The 20,768-nt window shown below is 43.0% G+C and overlaps 1 protein-coding gene across 6 annotated transcripts in view; it reads right to left on the bottom strand.

The window, feature by feature from the left end:
• LOC135557415 (unconventional myosin-VI-like) overlaps positions 1-20,768 on the bottom strand; it is a 95,143-nt gene that overhangs the window by 53,999 nt on the left and 20,376 nt on the right. For all 6 annotated transcript variants that reach the window (XM_064990664.1, XM_064990663.1, XM_064990662.1 and 3 more), the window contains exons 2-11: positions 19,874-20,008; positions 15,165-15,234; positions 14,816-14,889; positions 12,629-12,758; positions 11,495-11,600; positions 11,192-11,247; positions 11,014-11,111; positions 10,716-10,880; positions 4,764-4,844; positions 1,830-2,010 (exon numbers count right to left, since the gene is read on the bottom strand). In XM_064990664.1, coding sequence (XP_064846736.1) covers positions 1,830-2,010; positions 4,764-4,844; positions 10,716-10,880; positions 11,014-11,111; positions 11,192-11,247; positions 11,495-11,600; positions 12,629-12,758; positions 14,816-14,889; positions 15,165-15,234; positions 19,874-19,990 — 1,078 coding nt within the window. In that variant the 5' untranslated portion in view covers positions 19,991-20,008. The remainder of the gene's footprint in view (positions 1-1,829; positions 2,011-4,763; positions 4,845-10,715; positions 10,881-11,013; positions 11,112-11,191; positions 11,248-11,494; positions 11,601-12,628; positions 12,759-14,815; positions 14,890-15,164; positions 15,235-19,873; positions 20,009-20,768) is intronic.

A 20,768-nucleotide genomic window follows, 5' to 3' on the forward strand; every position in this document is an offset into this window, starting at 1 on the left:
ATATCCTGTGTTTCATGTCAGGGACAGGGAGCAGCGGGACGGTTCCCATCCTCATGATCATCATCTTCTCTGACTGGACTCTTTGCTTCAGGTCACTGTAAAAACGCGCCACGGGAGACTCCCGCTGAGCACAAACTACTCGTTTTAAATGCTGCCATGCCGTGCCGCTCTCCCTCTCACAGAGGGGGGAAAAAGAGAATTGAAAGGCAGTACGTTCGAGTTTCACTCTGATGTTCAAAAGGAATGGTCTATTCGCAAAGTGTGACCTTCCTCCGGGTCGTCGGAAACAGCATGTTGTGTAATGTGAAGTCAGTGGGTGGAGGAGAGCCTAAGACATTCACATTGTAATGAATCAGTCTTGCCAAACGAAAGAATATACTTGCCCTAACAACAATAATAAAAATCTGAGATTATTCTGTATGATATTATTATAACCGTTGGACTTACAAAGAGCGACAAAGAGACATGTGAAACATTTCATCAATTAATCCAATGCCTTTGTATCAATAATAAATTATGGGAGGAGAATGACAAGTCCCAAGTGCCCTTGTGTCGGTGGCTCTTTGATAGTGAATAAAAGACATTTCAGACTACAACAAGAGGCCACATGGGCCTTTAGAAGAAAGCTGAAGATTAAAGTAATTGATCACAGAGCAGAGTTTCCTGGGGACAACAGAAAAATGGCGCACCTACTGCAAGGACACAAAAAAAAGAGTTGTTTCTGGTCGCGGCCCCTCATGATGAGTTCAGATTTTGTGTCCCCCCCCCAATCAAAATGTCCCATACCTGGACTAGACAGATGACTTATTGAGGCAACACCACACAAATGAGGAAAATGCAAAAGGTATCTGCCAGCTCTCTTCCTCAGCATCCCTTAGACGTCCTGTCCTGTGTCCTGGTGCTTTACTCATATTGTCACTGCACTGAAAGAGAGACAGCTGTGTCTTTGTTGTTGGTTAGTGTACCAAATTATGAGTGGGGTGATATACTCTGACATCTTATAAGCCAGCCATCTGTTAAGAAAGCTTGCAAACAAGCATGCAAAAACAACAATGAGGAGTCAGTGAGAGAGAGACCGAGACCCGGCTCACATGACGTGGAAACTATAATGAGCGCTGAGAGGAAGGGAGAGAGAGACCGAGACCCGGCTCACATGACGTGGAAACTATAATGAGCGCTGAGAGGAAGGGAGAGAGAGACCGAGACCCGGCTCACATGACGTGGAAACTATAATGAGCGCTGAGGGGAAGGGAGAGAGAGACCGAGACCCGGCTCACATATTGTGGAAACTATAATGAGCGCTGAGAGGAAGGGAGAGAGAGACCGAGACCCGGCTCACATGACGTGGAAACTATAATGAGCGCTGAGAGGAAGGGAGAGAGAGACCGAGACCCGGCTCACATGACGTGGAAACTATAATGAGCGCTGAGAGGAAGGGAGAGAGAGACCAAGACCCGGCTCACATGACGTGGAAACTATAATGAGCGCTGAGAGGAAGGGAGAGAGAGACCGAGACCCGGCTCACATGACGTGGAAACTATAATGAGCGCTGAGAGGAAGGGAGAGAGAGACCGAGACCCGGCTCACATGACGTGGAAACTATAATGAGCGCTGAGAGGAAGGGAGAGAGAGACCAGACCCGGCTCACATGACGTGGAAACTATAATGAGCGCTGAGTGGAAGGGAGAGAGAGACCGAGACCCGGCTCACCTGATGTGGAAACTATAGTGAGCCGTGAATGAGTGAGAGACAAAGTGAGAGTGTGAGAGAGAAAAAGGACAGTCAGACAAACAAAGAGACGGACAAAGACCGACAGACACCCTGCTCACCTGATGTGCTCCCTGCCTCCTCAAAGTCAATGTTGCCTAAGTGCAGCACCCCGGCCACCACTCTGAACAGGTCCAGCTTCTCAGTGTCGTCCAGGCCGATCTTCTTCATGGCCCCGCACATCCTGTTGAAGTCCCCCTGGTCGTCCAGCAGAGGGTCCTTCAGGGGCCCAGCTTTCAGGTGCTGAGGAACCACGGGGAGAGGATGGTTCAGTGACCAGGGTCACAAGCTCTTTACAGAAGGGGTACTGTCTCAAAGATTGAAGGCTTGCATTGTAGCCGTGTTAATGGTGTGCCCCAACGTCAATAAAATGACACACAAAACATATTACCCCATAAAGTAATAAAAAATACCATCCATCTCCCTCACTGGCACGACTTTTTGTTTAGATCCGAGATGAGGCAATGCTATTGGACTTTAAGCTAATTGGGCTCATTTTTTAAATGGAATTAGCACATTAAACCTGCATGGAAGACAAAGTACATAACATCTCCTGCTCGCTGCGGTAGGAAGAGGAGCAAGGATAGTAAGGTAGAGCCCACACCTGGAAAACCAGCAACACAAAGAAGAATGTTACAGTACAATGGTATACTGGCAATGCTATAACAACATACAGTAGCTTCAAACACCAGATTAGAATGGCAGATAAATGGCTTTCATGATAATTGGGCTTCCCTAATATAAAACTGTTTTTTTTTTAAAGACGTACATTTGAATGGGTTTGTGGCTAATGAGACACGCATACGAATCCATCTCATCAGTCAACTTAACACTTGAATTTTTTTTTTCATGAAAGCAATAAACTGACATTCTGTAACTGAAGGTGGTTGCACTGGTTTATGAATGAACTCTAAGGCAATGAGTAATACGTTTCTGCATACAACAGTACAGAGCAGACATGGCCTTGTAAACAACAACCATAAGTTATTGGAGTGATAGGAGTGTGTAAGAGCGGTTTATTCTCCTCCACAGTCAAATTGATGGCCTAAGGTGATATGAAACGCAAGCCATTACAATAATGGAAACCAAGCAGTTTATTATAAGCACAATTATACAGTAGCTGCTTGGCTGCATTTCATGTACCGAGTAAAAGTTCCTTGGCTCCAAACTTTCCAGTAAGTTTTGGATATCAAATAGAAGGAGAATATTGCCCCGAGTGCCAGTTTATTTATTTAGGTTTATTTGGCAGGGACGATGCACAACAAAAAAATACATCTCAGAGCACTCAAATGGTGCGTCCCACCAGATTTCGCTAATAGCTACTTCGCATCTGTAGTCCTCGACTACGCCATTAAAAAAACCCATTGTACTCTGACATTCTGGTCCAACTTTCCGCTGGACACAAAATATGTGGTCCTTTTGACCTCAAGTCTTAAACTCCAAAGAAAAATCCCATCATGCACTTAGAAAGCATGCAAGGAATCCACCACACTCAGCACCAATGTGAACCCAGACAAAAAAAGAAAACTCCAAAATTCACATCATAAAATATAAAAGAAATAATCCTTGTAACAGCACCAAATTATAATCACCTGATCATCCTGTATTATATAGAGCAGAAGCAGTGCAAAGAGACATACAACCTTGATCAACAACAGTGACAGTAAACATAGTATAAAATGAGGGGTCCGTCCCAAATAGCACCCTCTTCCCTAGTTAGTGCACTACTTTTGACCAGGCCTCACGGTGAATAGGGTGCCATTTGGAACACAGCCAATGAGCATAAAGGCCTTATTCAGCATCGGTCACAACATGATTCTCTCTATAATAGGCCAAACCCAGCATTTATCATGAACAGGTGCCTCCTGTGATCAAAAAGGTACAATCCTCCATGATCATATAACAAGCTGACACACCTCTCTGGAGACTGTCTTCTCCTGGTGTGAACCTAAAAAGGGGCCAAAGGTATCACCTACATATACGGTTCATACCCGTCTAAAAGAGTCATCTGAAAACCATCTGCTTAGGTAAAACAGACGCTGAAAAAAAATCAGCCCAAAAAGTACTCAATTTGTTTGCTTACTGTGTAGTTAACTCTAGAATTGAAGTCATACTGATTGTATGGTTTTAACCTACATGGTAGTATAACCACCAGTAAAACATATGGCATCAGCAGCACAATTACAACACATGATATTATCGGATTGAAAAGGTCCACACTCATAGCCACGCTATTTTCTCCCACTGATGTCCCTGACTACATAGAATGGGTTAATCATCAATGTCCCTCAAGGGGAGAGGGAGAGAGGAATACTGTTGTCCAGGGCATTTCAGAACAATAATAATTCATTACACTTGTGAGTCCTGAAGGGATGTTGCAATAATGGAGAACTTATGCATAATTCATCAAAGTGAGAAGGCAAAGCAAGGAGCTCATTTCGACTGAGCATAAAGAATTCTCATTGATACGGTACTTTCATCTATTCAAATGGGTGCTCATCTCATTGGCTTCTTTCTTAATTAAATTGTTTGCCTCACATCTCAGATAGTGATAAAATGAAAATAAAACAATTTGTAGGCAACTGGTGGGAGTTCTAAAACTTGTAAAAAAATATGTTTAAGTGTCTCGTTCAGTTAAAATAAAAAAATAAGTCACTACATCATTGCATCCGCAGACCAAGAACAATGATCGTTATTTGACTGAGCAGGTCGTTTAGTAAAAAGGTAAAAGACATTGTGACAGATTCAGTGAGCAAGATCGGGATGAAAGAGTACGTTCTGTTATTTTCTCTCAGCACAGACAGTCGTGCCTAAGTGCATTTCCAGTTAGTTCTGGAGATGACAAACCATCTGTCATTAGACAGCCAAAAACTACGCATCAGTTTGAGGATTTTCCTTTGTGGTTGTCCAGATATCTGGGAATACCCAGAGTAGCTAAAGACAATCAATATGGAAGGAACATGAAGAAGAGAAAGAGATTAAGACATGCACTGTACCTCTGGGCTCTTGCGGTTCTGAAGAATCTGTTTGTCGGTGTCCTTGTTTGCAAAGAAGCGAGTGCATCCTCTGTTCAAATACTGCAACAGAGAAATATAACAATCAATAGAAGATGGCATGGATCAAGATACTGCTGTATGATATATATGCAACAATTTCAAAGATTTTAGTGAGTCACAGTTCATAAGGAAATCAGTCAATTAAAATAAAATTAGGCCCTAATCTATGGATTTAAATTGACTGGGCAGGGGTGAAGCCCAGCCCAGCCATGGGTGGGCCTTGGAGGGTTCCAGTCTGGAAACAGGCCCAGCCAATCAGAATGAGTTTTTCCCTACAAAGGGATATATTACAGACAGAAACACACCTCAGCACCCTCTCAGACGTCCCCGCTAGTAAAGAAGCCGGATGTGGAGGTCCTGGGCTGGCATGGTTACATGTGATCTGCGGTTGTGAAGCCAGTTGGACGTACTGACAAATTCTCTAAAACGACGCTGGAGGTGGCTTATGATAGAGATATGAATATTAAATGATCTGGCAACAGCTCTGGTTAACATTCCTGCAGTTAACATTCCAATTGCATGCTCCCTCAAAACTTGAGACATCTGTGGTGTTGTGACAAAACAGCACATTTGTGGCCATTTATAGGCCCCAGCACAAGGTGCACCTGTGTAATGATCATGCCGTTTAAATCAGATTTTTTTTATGCCACACGTCAGGTGGATGGATTAATACATATGCGCTCAATTTGAGAGAAATCTTTGTGAGTATGGAACATTTCTGGGATCGTTTATTTCAGCTCATGAGACCAACACTTTACATGTCACGTTTATATTTTTGTTCAGTATAGTTATAACTGGCCCTAAATCTTTTGGATATCCCATCAACCTTGGTACAGGATGGTTTGTCAACACATCAAAAAATGCATTAGCAGTAATATGGGAAACGATGACTTTTGAAAGCCATTGGTAAGTAATACAATGCCTAGTAAAAGTCTATACACCCCTTAGTCTTTACATTGTGCTGCCTAAAAATTACATTAAAACATTTTAGATTTTTGTTCCTACTGATGTACACAACCTACTCCACATTTTAAAAAATGAAGTTTTTTGAATAAGAATCTTTGCACAACATATATACATCATTCTTGTCAAAATTGCTCAAGCTCAGTACATTTGGTTGGGTGTCATTGATGACAGAACCATTCAATCATTGTCTCTGAAATTCAAGCACAATTAAGTCAGGCCTGAGACAGGACCAATCAGGAAAACTCAGCACATAGAGTCTGGTGTGTCTTTAGCATTAAAATGTGTGTAATTGTCCAGCTGAAGAATTGGACTCGATCCCAGGTTAAGGTTTTCAGAAGACTGAGGCAGGGTTTCCTCTAACTTTGTCTGGGCTTTGCTACTTTCAGGTTTACTTTTATCCTAACTAACTCCCCAGTCCCTGCAGGAGATCAGCATACCCATAATGAAGTCTTATTGTTGTTTTTTTACACTCTGCTCCAAATCATCCATTCTGTTAGCAACAAGGCTGTTAAGTAATACTGCAAAGAAATTTACTTCATTAAAAACAACAGTCTTGGGTCAAATCATGTACAACAAAACAGAGTGAAACACTCTGTATTTTCAAGTAGTGTAATGGCAGCATCATGTCATGCATATGCTTGTCACTGGCAAGGAATGGAACATTTTTCAGGATAAAATATGTTAAGGAGCAAAGCCCAGGTAAAAAGTGAGGAAAACCTGCCTGAGTCTTCCGAAAAGCTAACCCTGGGATAGAGTTTGATTTGTTATTGGAACAATACATTTTTAAAATTACACACTGTACCAGTCCAAAGTTGACACCTACTCATTAATGAAATAATACATATGGAATCATGTAGTAACCAAAAAAAAAAAGGTTAAATTAAAACATGTTTTATATTTTAGATTCTTCAAAGAGCCACCCTTTGCCTTTGACAGCTTTGCACACGGTATTCTCTCAACCAGCCTCACAGGGAATGCTTTTCCAACAGTCTTGAAGGAGTTCCCACATATGCTGCGGTCCAACTCATCCAAAACAATCTCAAATTGGGTTGAGGTCGGGTGATTGTGTAGGCCAGGTCATCTGATGCAGCACTCCATCGCTCTCCTCCTTGGGCAAATAGCCCTTACACAGCCTGGAGGTGTTGGGTCATTGTCCTGTTGGTCCCACTAAGCCCAAACCAGATGGGATTGTGTATCGCTGCAGAATGCTGTAGTAGCCATGCTGGTTAAGTGTGCCTTGAATTCTAAATAAATCACAGACATTGTCACCAGCAGAGCACCTCCACACCACATCCTCCATGCTTCACAGTGGGAACCACACATGTGGAGATCTGTTCACCTACTCTGCGTCTCACAAAGATGCGGCGGTTGGAACCAAAAATCTAACATTTGGACTAAGACCAAAGGACAGATTTTCACCGGTCTAATCTCCATTGCTCGTGTTTCTTGGCCCAAGCAAGTCTCTTCTTATTATCGGTGTCCTTTAGTAGTGGTTTCTTTGCAGCAACCACCAAGGCCTGATTGACACCGTCTCCTCGTAACAGTCGATGTTGAGATGTCTCTTACTTGAACCCTGTGAAGCATTTATTTGGCCTGAAATTTCTGAGATTGGTGACTAATGAACTTATCCTCTGCAGCAGAGGTAACTCTGGGTCTTCCTTTCCTGTAGCGAACCTCAGAGCCAGTTTCAACATAGCGCTTGGTGTTTATGACTGCACTTGAAGAAATGTTAAAAGTTCTTGATATTTTCTGTATCGAGTGACCTTCATGTCTTATAGTAGTGGACTGTCATTTGCCTTTGCTTATTTGAGCTGTTCGTTCCGTAATACGGACTTGGTCTTTCACCAAATAGCGCTATATTCTGTATACCACCCCTACCTTGTCACAACACAACTGATAGGCTCAAACGCATTAAGGAAAGAAATTCCATAAATTCTTTTAACAAGGCACACTTGTTAATCGAAATGCATTTCAGGTGACTACCTCATGAAGCTGGTTGGGAGAGTGCCAGGAGTGTGCCAAGCTGTCATCATGGAAAAGGGTGGCTACTTTGAAGAATTTAGATATAAAATATATTTTGATTTGTTGATTAACACTTTTTTGGATACTACATAATTCCATGTGTTATTTCATAGTTTTTATTTCTTTACCATTATTCTACAATGTTTCTTTACCATTATTCTACAATGTTTAAAAAAAACAAAAAAACTTGTGAGTAGCGGTGTCCAAACCTTTGACTGGTACGGTATGTCAAAGACACACAAGAATGGCTTTCCATGAGGTGTTGAGTCAGAGTGGTCCTGCCTCAGAACAGACTTAAAAAAAGGTTTGATTGAATATTGCTGTCCATCAATGACTCAGCCAAATTGATTGACCTTGAGCAATTTACACAAAAACAATGGATAAATGCTGCCCTGAGAGTTGTGCAAAGTTAGAAGTTCATAAAAATAAAATAAAAATTACAGCTGTAATGGTTACGAAAGGTGCTTCCACCAAGCATTAACTCTGGTGAGTGAAGCGTCGAGCAACAACTACATTTGTTTTTTTTATTTAATTGGAAACGTTTCGATAATTGTTGCTCAACTTTGAAAATGTGGAGTAGGACAAAAAAAAAAAATGAATGTATTCCCTTTTGAGGGTTCATGTGACGGCAACAAAACGTAGCGATTGTATTTCCACATCACTGTCTCTATTTCCATGTAAGTCTGTGTGGCCTGCACAGGCGTTCCACATGATAGATTACACTTCGCTGTGAGCGGATTTGCTGTTTACTTGGGTCTTGATCATTTACCATTCGTTCATGGCAAAGAGTGTATTTGGGACAAAATACGTTATTTCTCTCCGTAATTGCCTTTGTGCGACTTTTAATGACTTCTCAGTCGCTTGCTCCCTTCCTGCCTGTCACTAGAGATACGGGCCTGATGAGCGCGACGACAGTGTCCCAGGTGGGCAGGAGAGAATAACAAAACAGAACCCGGTTGCTTATCTTGTTTGTAGGAGACGAGTCATTTTCAGCTGGCCAGATGGAACGGAACAAAGACTTTAATTACAGAGATAGGCCTTGAGGAGGATTGTACATGTCGCTCTCCTCCTCTTCCCAGCCCTGTGCTCTACACTCCAGACAGGGTATATTCAGTAACACAACACAAGGCTATAGAACATAACAGACATCTTACAAAGCTCCACACAGCCCTGCTGCTAACCCCACTGGGTCTCTGCTGTGCACAAAAGTAATTGTGATCAATACATAAAATGTCATTTTCCGTTTCCTGATCATCAGAAAAATGGTAGGACAGATAAGACTATTCGAGGAAGCAAGGGACCACGGTCGAGCAGAAGTACCTGGCTTACTGCCCAGAATGCTTCGCAGGGGAGATAAATCACAGAAATACAGGGAAACTATGGCCAAACGCAGTACTTAAAATGACACAAATAAGAGTCTGAAGAAAATTCTGACATTAAAGTGATGCCCAGCTGAAGAGAGGGGAGATGTAGGCTACCTTTGGAGCCACGCTGAAATGATGTGTCTGCAGCAAGTGAGGTACTGAAATCCCTTCATTTCCCTGCAACTTCCTTCCTGTCGAGCTGCTCAAACTCTGTTTCAATTCCATGCGATGCTAATCTGCACTGGATGTGAAACAGAGCACATGGGTTGTCTGGGTGCTGATAATTCGATATAATTTCTAACGGTCAATAGTAAATGTCGAAGTTGAGATTTCGCTGCATCCCTCAGTTTGACTATCTCCATTATAGTGGATGCGGTTCCTGTCAGGAGCTGGAGTCAAAGCACTTCATCTTCCTGAGCAACTACTGGTGGTCTGCAGGGGCGTGCAGGTAGTTCACCATTATTTTGGAGTATTAATGCTATTCTGCAATTTTACATGAATTTCTACAATGACAATTGTTTATAATAATATTTTTTTAAATAAAATAATATTAATAATGCCTTTAATCTATTACATTCCTGATAAAATATCTTGGTCAATTTTAAGAAATGTGGCAGTTGATCGCAATTTGGTGGTCCTCAGAACGGAAAAGGTTGGGAACCACCGGGCCTAAAGAGCCCTGGCGGGGAACTTTAAAAGAGGGGACCAATATTGGACAAAGCAGGAGGGGAGTTTGTACAACTTCCGTAAAAAACCTGCCAGTTAACTACAACATAATTGGGTGTCTTAAAAGAATCTCATCCTCCTGACAGGGATCTTTAGACCAATGACGGACAGAAATGGCAGGCACGGAGTAAGTACAACTTCTCTAAACAACTGCCAGCTAATAACAGCAGAATTGGGTGTCGATAACACTGAGTCTGAGGGGAACCAGACAGGGAATTTTAATAAAGGATGAACGATAATGGACAAGACAGGAAGAGAGTTTGTACAACTTCTCAAATAATCTGACAACTGACGATAACAGAATTGGCTTTTGTTTAATTAAAGCGCAATGAAATTGATTGTTATATTTGTGAAGTTTATGGCAAGAAAATAAGCCCTTCTTAAAGGATGGTTGAGACTGCCATCTAGTGGTCTCAGAGGTACGGCGCAACAATAAAAATTAATCCAAACAAGTATCGTGACTTAACATAAAATGCTATGAAAATGTCAAACCTAAACACCAAAACGAGTGAGTTTCCTTAATATTAACGAGGAGCTGTTGAGCTGACTGCTTGAGGTGGAGGAGCTGAGTCCTCACTCCCTCACACTGAAACGAGGGTCAAGTAGTGTGTTTGAGGGGATCGCCCTTAGCGAGGAGCTGCGCCGGTTCACGAATCTCAACCGCACGATGACTCATTATTTGAGATGCAAGATGATTTGTAGATCAGCGATTCTGCGGAGCGCCTTACTCAGGTTGATCTTCTTGAGCGCACATGGCTCCAAGGAGCTAGCAAAAGGTGAGTGAGTTTTAGGCCGGCTGATAGGCCCCACTTACCCTGAAGGCATCTGGGGATTCCAGATGGAACTTGGTCCTGATGTCCTCGGAGGCCCCGGCACACAGCCGGTAGAAGATGTGATAGTTCCTCTCTTCCTGGCTCTGCTGGCAGATCCTGGACTTCTCCAGCAGGTAGTGGGACACAAAGCCTCCCACCACAGTATTCTGATCAGACAACACCAGTTCAATTAGCAGCAGAAGTAGCCAAAGCAAATGCTCAAAATTATTTTAACAATTTCAAATAGTATTTAAAACACTATTATCATGGTGTTGTCTGTTGACAGTGCTGCTGCTGTACCTTTTCGTTGAAGTGGATCTCTACAAACTTCCCAAAGCGACTGCTGTTGTTATTCCTGACAGTTTTAGCGTTTCCAAAAGCCTCCAGCAGGGGATTGGCTGTGGGATTGATAAAAATAAATCAAATCCATACAGTGTGGTATTAAGTCATGCTGCTGGGAAGTGAGATTTTTATGTACCTTCAACTATTCTCTCATCAATATCTTGACCTGTTCCATAGGACATTGTTAAGTATCTACAGGGCAGAAAAAAAAACATGTTAGAGTTAAAATGTGAATATTCTGACTGCACTTCTTTACACGAACCAATAGAAATAGCCTGCCAGATCAGACTGGGGTACGTCCCAAATAGCACTTTACTCCCCTATATAGTGCACTACTTTTGACTAGTTCTGGAAAATAAATGGTGCACTACATGAGGAATAGGGTGCCATTTGGGACAAAGCCGGTCTTTTGACGATGCAGAGAACATCATGACTTTACCGAAGGACAAACTTGGTGTTTTCAGTCTTTCCGGCACCAGATTCCCCAGACACGATGATGGACTGGCTCATCTTCAGCACCCTCATGTCCCTATAGGCCTTGTCAGCTGACAGAGACATCCAGCCATTAGACAGTTCATTTACACTCTCCTTTACCTCTGACACAAAGAAAAGTATCTCAATGGGATCATAAATGAAGTCTACGGTTGCAATAGCCATGCAGAAGGTACAATGAATGCTCCTTGTACTTCTAAATGATTAGTGTTTACATCAGTAACACACACACATCATCCAAATGGGATCCTCAAGATGGATGGTTGCATTAGTAAAGTCAAACTGTACATTGAATGTCAACTGGAAATGGGTCGTGAAATCACACTGAAAATATGCCAAGACACAGGAAGGCCAAAAAGATCATCAAGGACATCAAACCACCCGAGCCACGTCCTGCCCCCCCCACCACCACCACACACTATCATCCAGAAGGAGAGGTCAGTACAGGTGCATCGAAGCTGGGACTGAAAAACAGCTCTCTCAAGGACATCAGACTTAAATAGCCATCACTAGCCGGCTACCACCCGGTTACTCAATCCTGCACCTTAGAGGCTGTTGCCCCATATACATAGAATCACTGGTTACTTTAATAATAGAACACTAGTCACTTTAATAATGTTCACATACTGTATTCTATTCAACTTTAGTCAATGCCACTCAGACATTGCTCGTCCTAATATTTATATATTTCTGAATTCCATTATTTTACTTTTAGATGTGTATTGTGATTGGTTAGATAACTGCACCGTTGGAGCTAGGAACACAAGCATTTCACTATGACCGCAATAACATCTGCTAAATGTGTGTGACCAATAAAATTTGATTTGACAGAGCATAAGTGTATTGTGAAAATTACTATAGACTGCCCTCCAGTGGACAAATGTGAAAGTGTAATGCATTGTCAGCCCAACAGTGGCACAGAGACAGCGGTGTGCCTGCATCCCAAATGGCACCCTATTCCCTACATAGCGCACTGCTTTTGACCAGATCCCAATGGGCCCTGGTGAAAGTAGTGCACTATATAGGGAAGAGAGTTCCATTTGGAATGCAGCCTGTGTGTTCCTTCCTCCCTCGTACTCACCGATAGCGTAGACGTGGGGCGGCAGGGTGCCCAGGGACCTCCCATGGTACTGTTTAATGGTCTCTGGAGCGTAGAGCTTTGGGAGGTCAACATACGGGTTCACTGCAATCAGGATATTGGCTACAAACGTCTGGGAGAAAAAACAAAGGGAAACCTGAAGTCAGAAATACTCTAGCACAGAAGGTAGTTTTTAAGCAAGATATGGTACTAGTGCTGAGCGATTAGTGATTTTTGAGTTCAGTACATTTTTTAAAACAATATAATGCACCATACATTGTGGGTTGAATGATGTAACACAGAATAAAACAATAAGTCCCATGATGGTAGTGACTGCCCATAACGGCACTTATGAACCATCATTTATTCACATTACTTAACTATATTTTCTTAATGTATATTAAATTCATTTTGTTTTATGACTTTATTATTTCATTCTATGTCAGCATCTCATCTCTATAATGTTAGTAGTTCTTCAACATAAGGCATACTGAATGCTGAATACCAACTATCAAAGCACTTAAATCATGTAGAGATACCAAGCAAAGCAACACGTTCTGTCTCTTTTCTCCCTCTCCATGTCTGCCCCACACAGACCGGACACGTAGGCATGCAATGGATTATGGTTATTGTAGTTAATATTTCTGCCATGTTGGAAACCACAACTCCCGACTACTTCGCACAGTTCAGGCGTCAGATTTCTCTCTAGAGAAACTGCGCATTGAGCTCACAGGAAAAAAAAAGAACATGGAATTCAAATAATTTAACTGATGTCAGCAAATTAGTTGTTTAAAAAGCAAAGAAATTACCAACATTTCAGTTAAATGCTCAATACACATCAAATGCTTCTGGGGTAAAGACTTCTGATATAACACCCAGCTTTTCCTCAAGTACCTAACAAAACATGTCACATCACTGCTAAAAGGAATTGTCTCACTGCATATCAGCCAAACACTTCCATAGAACACAGCAAGGCAGTTTCTCACTGCAGCCACCCGTTGAAAGACAAGTGTCCCATGACTCTCCTCTCCCCACCAGCTGGCATCCATGTCCCCTAGCCTGCCTGCCTGGCTGTCACCTCAGAGGACCTAATTAAGTTCAGTGGGGAACAGGATAGTGCTCTGCTCCCTGGCCAATTACAAAATGGGTAGACAGGGGCCAGCAGGGAGACTGATGACAAGCGCTAGCTGTGTGTGTGTATATGTGTTGTGTCCCCTCCCTGATGGACGGTGTGAAGGCCTTGTCGTTGTCACTCTGGGCTGCCTATCAGGGGGCTGCTGGGTGGGAGGGTAGTTACAGTGACACGCGCTATAAAGGTGTGTGTGCGCGCATCAATGTAACGGCCCTCGCTCCCATCAGCCACCGGACATGCAGCCCAGAGTAACAACGATAAGGCCGTCACGCCGTCCATCGGGGAGGGAACAGACACATGCAGTAAAGTACAGCAGGCGTAGAGAGACAGAAGTGGCTGAGGCGACAGGGCTTTAACATGATAAATGAGAGTGTTCGATCGGCCTTGCCACTACTGGTTCAACCTGTTGGAACAAGACTGATGGGGAAGACAGCAGGATACACACTACCGTTCAAAAGGTTGCAGTCACTTCGAAATGTCCTTGTTTTTGAAATAAAAAGCAAAAAAAGTGTTCATTTAAAATATCAAATTAATCAGAAATACAGTGTAGACATTGTTAATGTTGTAAATGACTATTGTAGCTTGGAAACGGCTGATTTTTAATGGAATATCTACCTAGGCCCATTTTCAGCAACCATCACTCCTGTGTTCCAATGGCACGTTGTTAGCTAATCCAAGTTTATCATTTTAAAAAGTCTAATTGATCATTAGAAAACCCTTTTGCAGTTATGTTGGCCTTCTAGGCAAAGTTCCTCTGTCCAGTTTGTGTTCGTTTGACCATTGACCTTAACATTTTATTTTTATTGGCCAGTCAGACACGGCTTTTTCTTTGCAACTCTGCCTAAAAGTCCAGCATCCCGGAGTCGCCTCTTCACTGTTGATGCCGAGACTTGTGTTTTGCAGGTACAATTGAATGAAGCTGCCAGTTGACTTGTGAGGCATCCGTTTCTCAAACTAGACACTAATGTACTTGTCCTCTTGCTCAGTTGTGCACCGGACGCAAAACTTTTGAACGGCAGCGTAAATATACAGGTTCAGTCTGTTATAAAAGTACTTACATAAATTTTGTCTTTACTATACCGCACGCGGATGTTGTTCAGTAGAGTGGCTTCATTCAAGTACATCAAAGAACCTGAAAAAACAGTAAATCACAAGCTGTCAAGAAGAGAATGGATCAAAATGGAAAACACAATGTCACAAAATGGCATTCCTAAATCCTCAGTGGATTTTTTTTTTTTGGGGGGGGGTTCAGGGTTGTAAATTGAGTTTATTACTTCATATAGTGCTGCAAAACCACTTAGGTGCCCATTAGGGCAACTTTATGTAATGGTAAGAAACATAAAAACCTTGTGCTGGAGACAGCAGACTTCTTGTAAAACAATAGCAGTGTTTGTGCTATAAACTCACAGTTGTCTTCCACATGCTTGTTGACATCATCCTCAGCTGGGAACACTTGGTTGATCTGGGCCGTAAAGCTCTGTCAAAACAAGATGGACGTGAAACAGGATTGAAATCTGTTCAATTGATGCATTTCACCATGCTGTTCCTGCCAATGCATTAAAGTTGAAGAGTAGTTCAACGAAGTACATAAATAAAAGTATGTGGCCTAAAATACCAAATAACGCACAAAGGAGAGACACGAGTAAATAAACCCATTAAGTCTTTGACTCCAATCAATGTGCCTGCTTTAAAAAAAACACACGTCAGTAACCTTTTCCAAGTCTGTTAATGTGTTCTTTCAGCAATCCCCAAGTTTCCCCAACGGTCACTCAAAAATACTGACTGTTCAGAACGCCATTGCTTCAAAAAGCCCTGGTGTATGCAGCAGTGAGTGACACGTCAAGGGACAATTAATTATTTGGAGGCAGAAACAGGATCTGGGAGTAACTAGTGAGGCGCTGTGGAGACTGGCTGCAAGCTGCAGCCCCTCCCCTATTCAGGCCCATGGTTGTCGGACAGCACCTCCACTGCAGAGCACAGCCACCATGCATTATCAGTACACGTGCATGGCCCAGAACAAACAATACGGCTAGCTACATGTTCCCATAGGCAGGGCTTGAGATGTGAGGTTGGTGTGTTTACCTTTAAAAGCACATGCTAGGAGTTAAACACATCTGGCGAGTACTATGGGTTATTTCAGAATCAAAAGCACACTGCAATTGCAAGTTAGCGTGACTCCGTATGTGAGAGCGCACTAGCAGTTCAGCGTAGTTGATGAGTTTCCTTACTCAATCTACCAATAGGTTCTGTTCTTCGCGAGGCATTGGAAAAACTCCCTGGTCTTTGTGGTTAAATCTATAATTTGAAATCCACTGCCCGACTAAGGGACCTTACAGATGTAGAGATGAGGCAGTGATTCAAAAATCATGTTAAAAACACCATTACTGAGTCCATGAAACTTATTAAGTGACTTAAGCAAATGTTTACTCCTGAAATGATTTAGTCTCGCCATAACAAAAGGGGTTGAATACTTGACTTAAGACATTTCAGCTTTTCATTTATTTCGAAAACATAATTCAACTTTTGACATTATGGGGTATATTTGTGTAGGGCAGTGACTAAACATGTCAATTGAACACATTTTTAATTCAGGCTGTAACACAACAAAATGTGGAAGAGTTCAAGGTGTATGAATAGTTTCTGAAGCTATGCAGTGAAGTCATGTTTACGGAACTATGAACAAACACAGTGGACTACTTGGATAACCAAAGTTAGTGAAAGGATGGCTGGCTGCAACCTTCTCCTTCTGCATGGATACATTCTTCTTACCCAATTCGGAGAAACGCCAACTGTTTTAGCGCCGAATGACGATGGTATCTTCTGACCGAGGGCGTTTTGGTAAGAGCCCAGACGCTTGCTGTAAACATTAACACGCAACACTTGCGCTACTGTTTTAGAAACATTAGGAAGGTATCTTTCATATCAGCGAGAATATAAATATTATATATAAAAATAAAAAAAGTTAAATTACTACACACCTTTATAGGGTTAGTGTTCCCACCGGGACATATCCCAACGTTACAGCGCTTGCTTACGGGAAACAGACAAAAGACAGAGGCCTGTGCTAATTATCCATCTAGTGTGCTCCAAGCGTCACCACGGAAGTGTAGTTGTTAGATGGACACACACAGCCTTATGGATCTGTGCAAAACTGCTACAGTAAAAGTGTATATTTTTTATTTGAAGGGTTCTTTCTCGCAGATGAAAGATAAGTGCCATATGTTGTTTTCGAAAGCCGTATCGCAAGCGATTATTATTGACGTTTCTAAACATTAAAGCGCATGTGAACTACAATCCCGACGCTGAGTTAACTGGTAAAAACTGTAGGGAGAAGGCAGAATGCAGCCTGGAGTTTGAGAGCTACATTCTCCTGGCCTACCCCTAACACAGCACCAGCTAAAAGCCTTCTGCAATTTTACCTGGTCCATTCCACACGTGGCAAAAACATTTCTTCATCAGGGAAAAAAAAAATGTACATGTTTAACAAATATTTTAGAAGTTCGTTTGGGGAACATATGTGGGGTGACCTTAGGTGGGTCGCAATGTGTGTAGCTAGCTAGGCCAAGCCAGACATAGCATTGCGTCCCAAATGGCACCCTGTTCCCTACATAGTGCACTTCTTTTGACCAGCGCTCTGGGCACTATGTAGGGGATAGAGTACCATTTGGGACACAACCAGCCCGTGCCAGCTCCCTCCTGCGGGCCATGGGGACCTGTTGGTATCTCCTCTTCTGGGCCAGCAATTTAGGTATCGTCTCAATTGGCAAGCTATTCCCTATTTAGTCCACTACTTTTGAAAGTATTGCACTATACAGGAAATAGGGTGCTATTTGGGATGTGTCCTTAGTGTCTCCAATAGAGGCACTGCAAGAAGGTTTTAAAACAGCCAAGAGTGGAGATGCCAAGGTGACGTACAGTCAGTTCATTCTTCCTGCACTGACATGTGCCACATTCTGGGCCCAAACTGGCAGGATTCCAAAGCACTGAGCCACATGGAGTGACTTAAGGCAAGAGTAAAAGGAGAGTGAGGTGGGGAGGGACGGACGGTGAGGCAATGCCCCCTTGAATTTAAATACGTCCCTCACCCCTCCTCCCTCTCTTTTCACAGACACCAAGTCAGAGCGAAACAGTGAAAAAAAACTGCATCCCTATTCCCTTTATAGGGCACCCATTTCAAACAGGGCTCTGGTCAAATTGAGTGCACTATATAGGAAATAGAGTTCCATTGGGGACACATGACCTAACGTTGTGTGCCACAGTCAACCATTGTGGCTCAGGCTGTGTGTGTGACACAGTGTCATGCACTGAGCAGCCCCTCTCCTGACAGCCAGCCCCCCCCCCCAGGGGTCTGCCAGGCTGCATACACCGCTGCTGCTCTGAGCGGGCTGGGTGTGGAGGAAGGGAGCTGTAGACTGGCACTAACTGGCTGCTGCAGGAACAGAAGACTCATTGTGCCCCTCAGACTGCCTGTTACAGTACAGAACGGACCATAAATGCCAGAGAACGGACACATCCGTTACAAATGACTGGAACACACACACAGCTTCCTTCATAATAAAAGATCTGACGGAGTCTGATGATTTATGGGACGGATGTAAACACTAGAAGTGAGCAAATTGAGGACGATGTTCACTTCATGACAAATTCACACAAGGAAGTTTGAGTTACCATAGAAACTGGGTTTCGCTAACGTCAAGAGCTTTAGCGTAATACATTATCTAGTGAATTAGCAGTGGCGTCGAAGGGAAAACCTACTTGACTAGGTAAGAGCCACTTTACCTCAGACACTGGGGCTTAATTTTGTACCAGTGAAGGGTAGGATCTATAAACGACTAAACTACAGCCTCTGGGAGATTTGAGGTTTCACTAGTATGTTAGCTATTGGAGGGTCTTCGTGTCAAGATATGTTTCCGTTAACTTCTCCAGCAATTTTTGGTCGACTTTTAAAAGTTAATAGAAAATAGATGTGACAGTTGACTGTCGGTACAAATAATTTGAAAACTATTTTACAAAAACCTAGTGTCAAATAAAAGTGTTTGAAGTGTTTCCATTATCCAATTAGGCGAGGAATCGGCAACTGGCAGTCCCCCTTTTGAAGGTCCTCGGATCAATTCCCTGCCCCACCCAAATTAAAAATACATACCCTACTTGACCAAAAGTATGTGGTCATCTGCTTGTCAAGCATCACATTGCAAAATCTTGGGCATTAATATGGAGTTGGTCCCCTCTTTGCTGCGATAACAGCCTCCACTCTTCTGGGAAGGCTTTCCATTAGATGTTGGAACATTGCTGCGGGGACTTGTATCCATTCAGCCACAAGAGCATTAATGAGGTCGGGCACTGATTTTGGGCGATTAGGCCTGACATGCAGTCGGCGTTCCAATTGAGGTCAGGGCTCCAGAGAGCACGGTTTCAATGCTCAAAAGTCCAAAGGCAGCGAACTTTACTCAACTCCAGCTGACGCTTGGCATTGCGCATGGTGATCTTAGGCTTCTGTGCGGCAGTTCGGCAATGGAAACCTATTTGATGAGCGCGTGTGGCCTATCCGCTTCACAATAACATCACTTAGTTGCGCGGGGGGCAGCTCAGAAATTGGACAAACTGACTTAAGTGGCATCCTATGAAGGTGCCACGTTGAAAGTCACTGAGCTCTTCAGTGAGGCCATTCTACTGCCAATGTTAGTCTATGGAGATTGCAGGGTTGTGTTCTCAATTTCATACTCCAGTCAGCAACGGGTGTGGCTGAAATAGCCAAATCCACATACACATATACACAGTGGGGCAAAAAAGGTATTTAGTCAGCCACCTTGGTCCCTCCTTGTCAATCATTAGTTATTCAAAATTTGTCACAATAAATTTAGAAGAAAATCCACCTGTCGAACAGATAAAGTTGATCTTTAGAGCAATTATCCTATAGCTACAGTTAACATGTCACAATGTTTTTTTTAGGGGGGGGGGGGACATTGCTTTTGTCACCTTAACCTGGTGCAATAGAAACCTGCCTACTGATGGCCACCACCACAATTACGCAAATTCTCCATGTGCAAAATGTTACAGCGATGGATGTCTGTTTTTGCGAGGGTGTGTGTATATTTGCAGGACATATGATCGCCTACCTTTTGCCCCTGTTTCAGCGGCTCGATGGTCAAGCTGTTGGCTCCTATGTCCACTATGGTCCCCAGCTGGAACCCATCTGCTGGATGGGGCGCCCACACCGGCTTCCCATCCTCCATTGGACCGCTTGAAGAGCACTGCAACACAAAAGGAAAGAAACAGGGGACCGTTAGAGGCCTTTCATATTCCTAAAGCCATGAAACAGTTATTCAATTTTGAAGAAAAAAAAACCCCACACTAGAACGAGGAGTGGGAGGCCTCGGTGCACAACTAAGCAAAAAGACAAGAACACTAGTGTGTCTAGTTTGAGAAACAGACACCTCACAAATCCTCAACAGGCAGCTTCATTAATTAAGTAGTACCCACAAAACACCAGTCAAAGTCAGCAGTGAAGAGGTGACTCCGGGATGCTGGCCTTCTAGTCAGAGTTCCTCTGTCCAGTGTCTGTTCTTTTGCCCATCTTAATCTTTTATTGTATTGGCAAGTCTGCGATATGGCTTTTTCATTGCAACTCTGCCTAGAAGGCCAGCATCCCGGAGTCACCTCTTCACTGCTGACTTTGACTGGTGTTTTGTGGGTACTATTTAATGAAGCTGCCACATAACCAGAATGGCTAAGTGTGCCTTGAATTCTAAATAAAATCAGTGTATCACCAGCAAAGCCCCTCCACACCTCCATGCTTCACAGTAGGAAACTGACTCAGCATCTCACAAAATAGTGGTTCGAACCAAAAAGGTCAAATTTGGAATCAGACCAAAAGGACAGAGTTCCACCGGTCTAATGTCTATTGCTTGTGTTTCTTGGCACAAAAAGTCATCTTCTTCTTAATGGTGTCCTTTGGTAGTGCGTTTCTTTGCATTAATTCAACCATGAAGGCCTGATTCACACAGTCTCCTC

Source organism: Oncorhynchus masou, chromosome 16 (genome assembly GCF_036934945.1).
Source record: "Oncorhynchus masou masou isolate Uvic2021 chromosome 16, UVic_Omas_1.1, whole genome shotgun sequence".
Classification (NCBI taxonomy): Eukaryota; Metazoa; Chordata; class Actinopteri; order Salmoniformes; family Salmonidae; genus Oncorhynchus; species Oncorhynchus masou.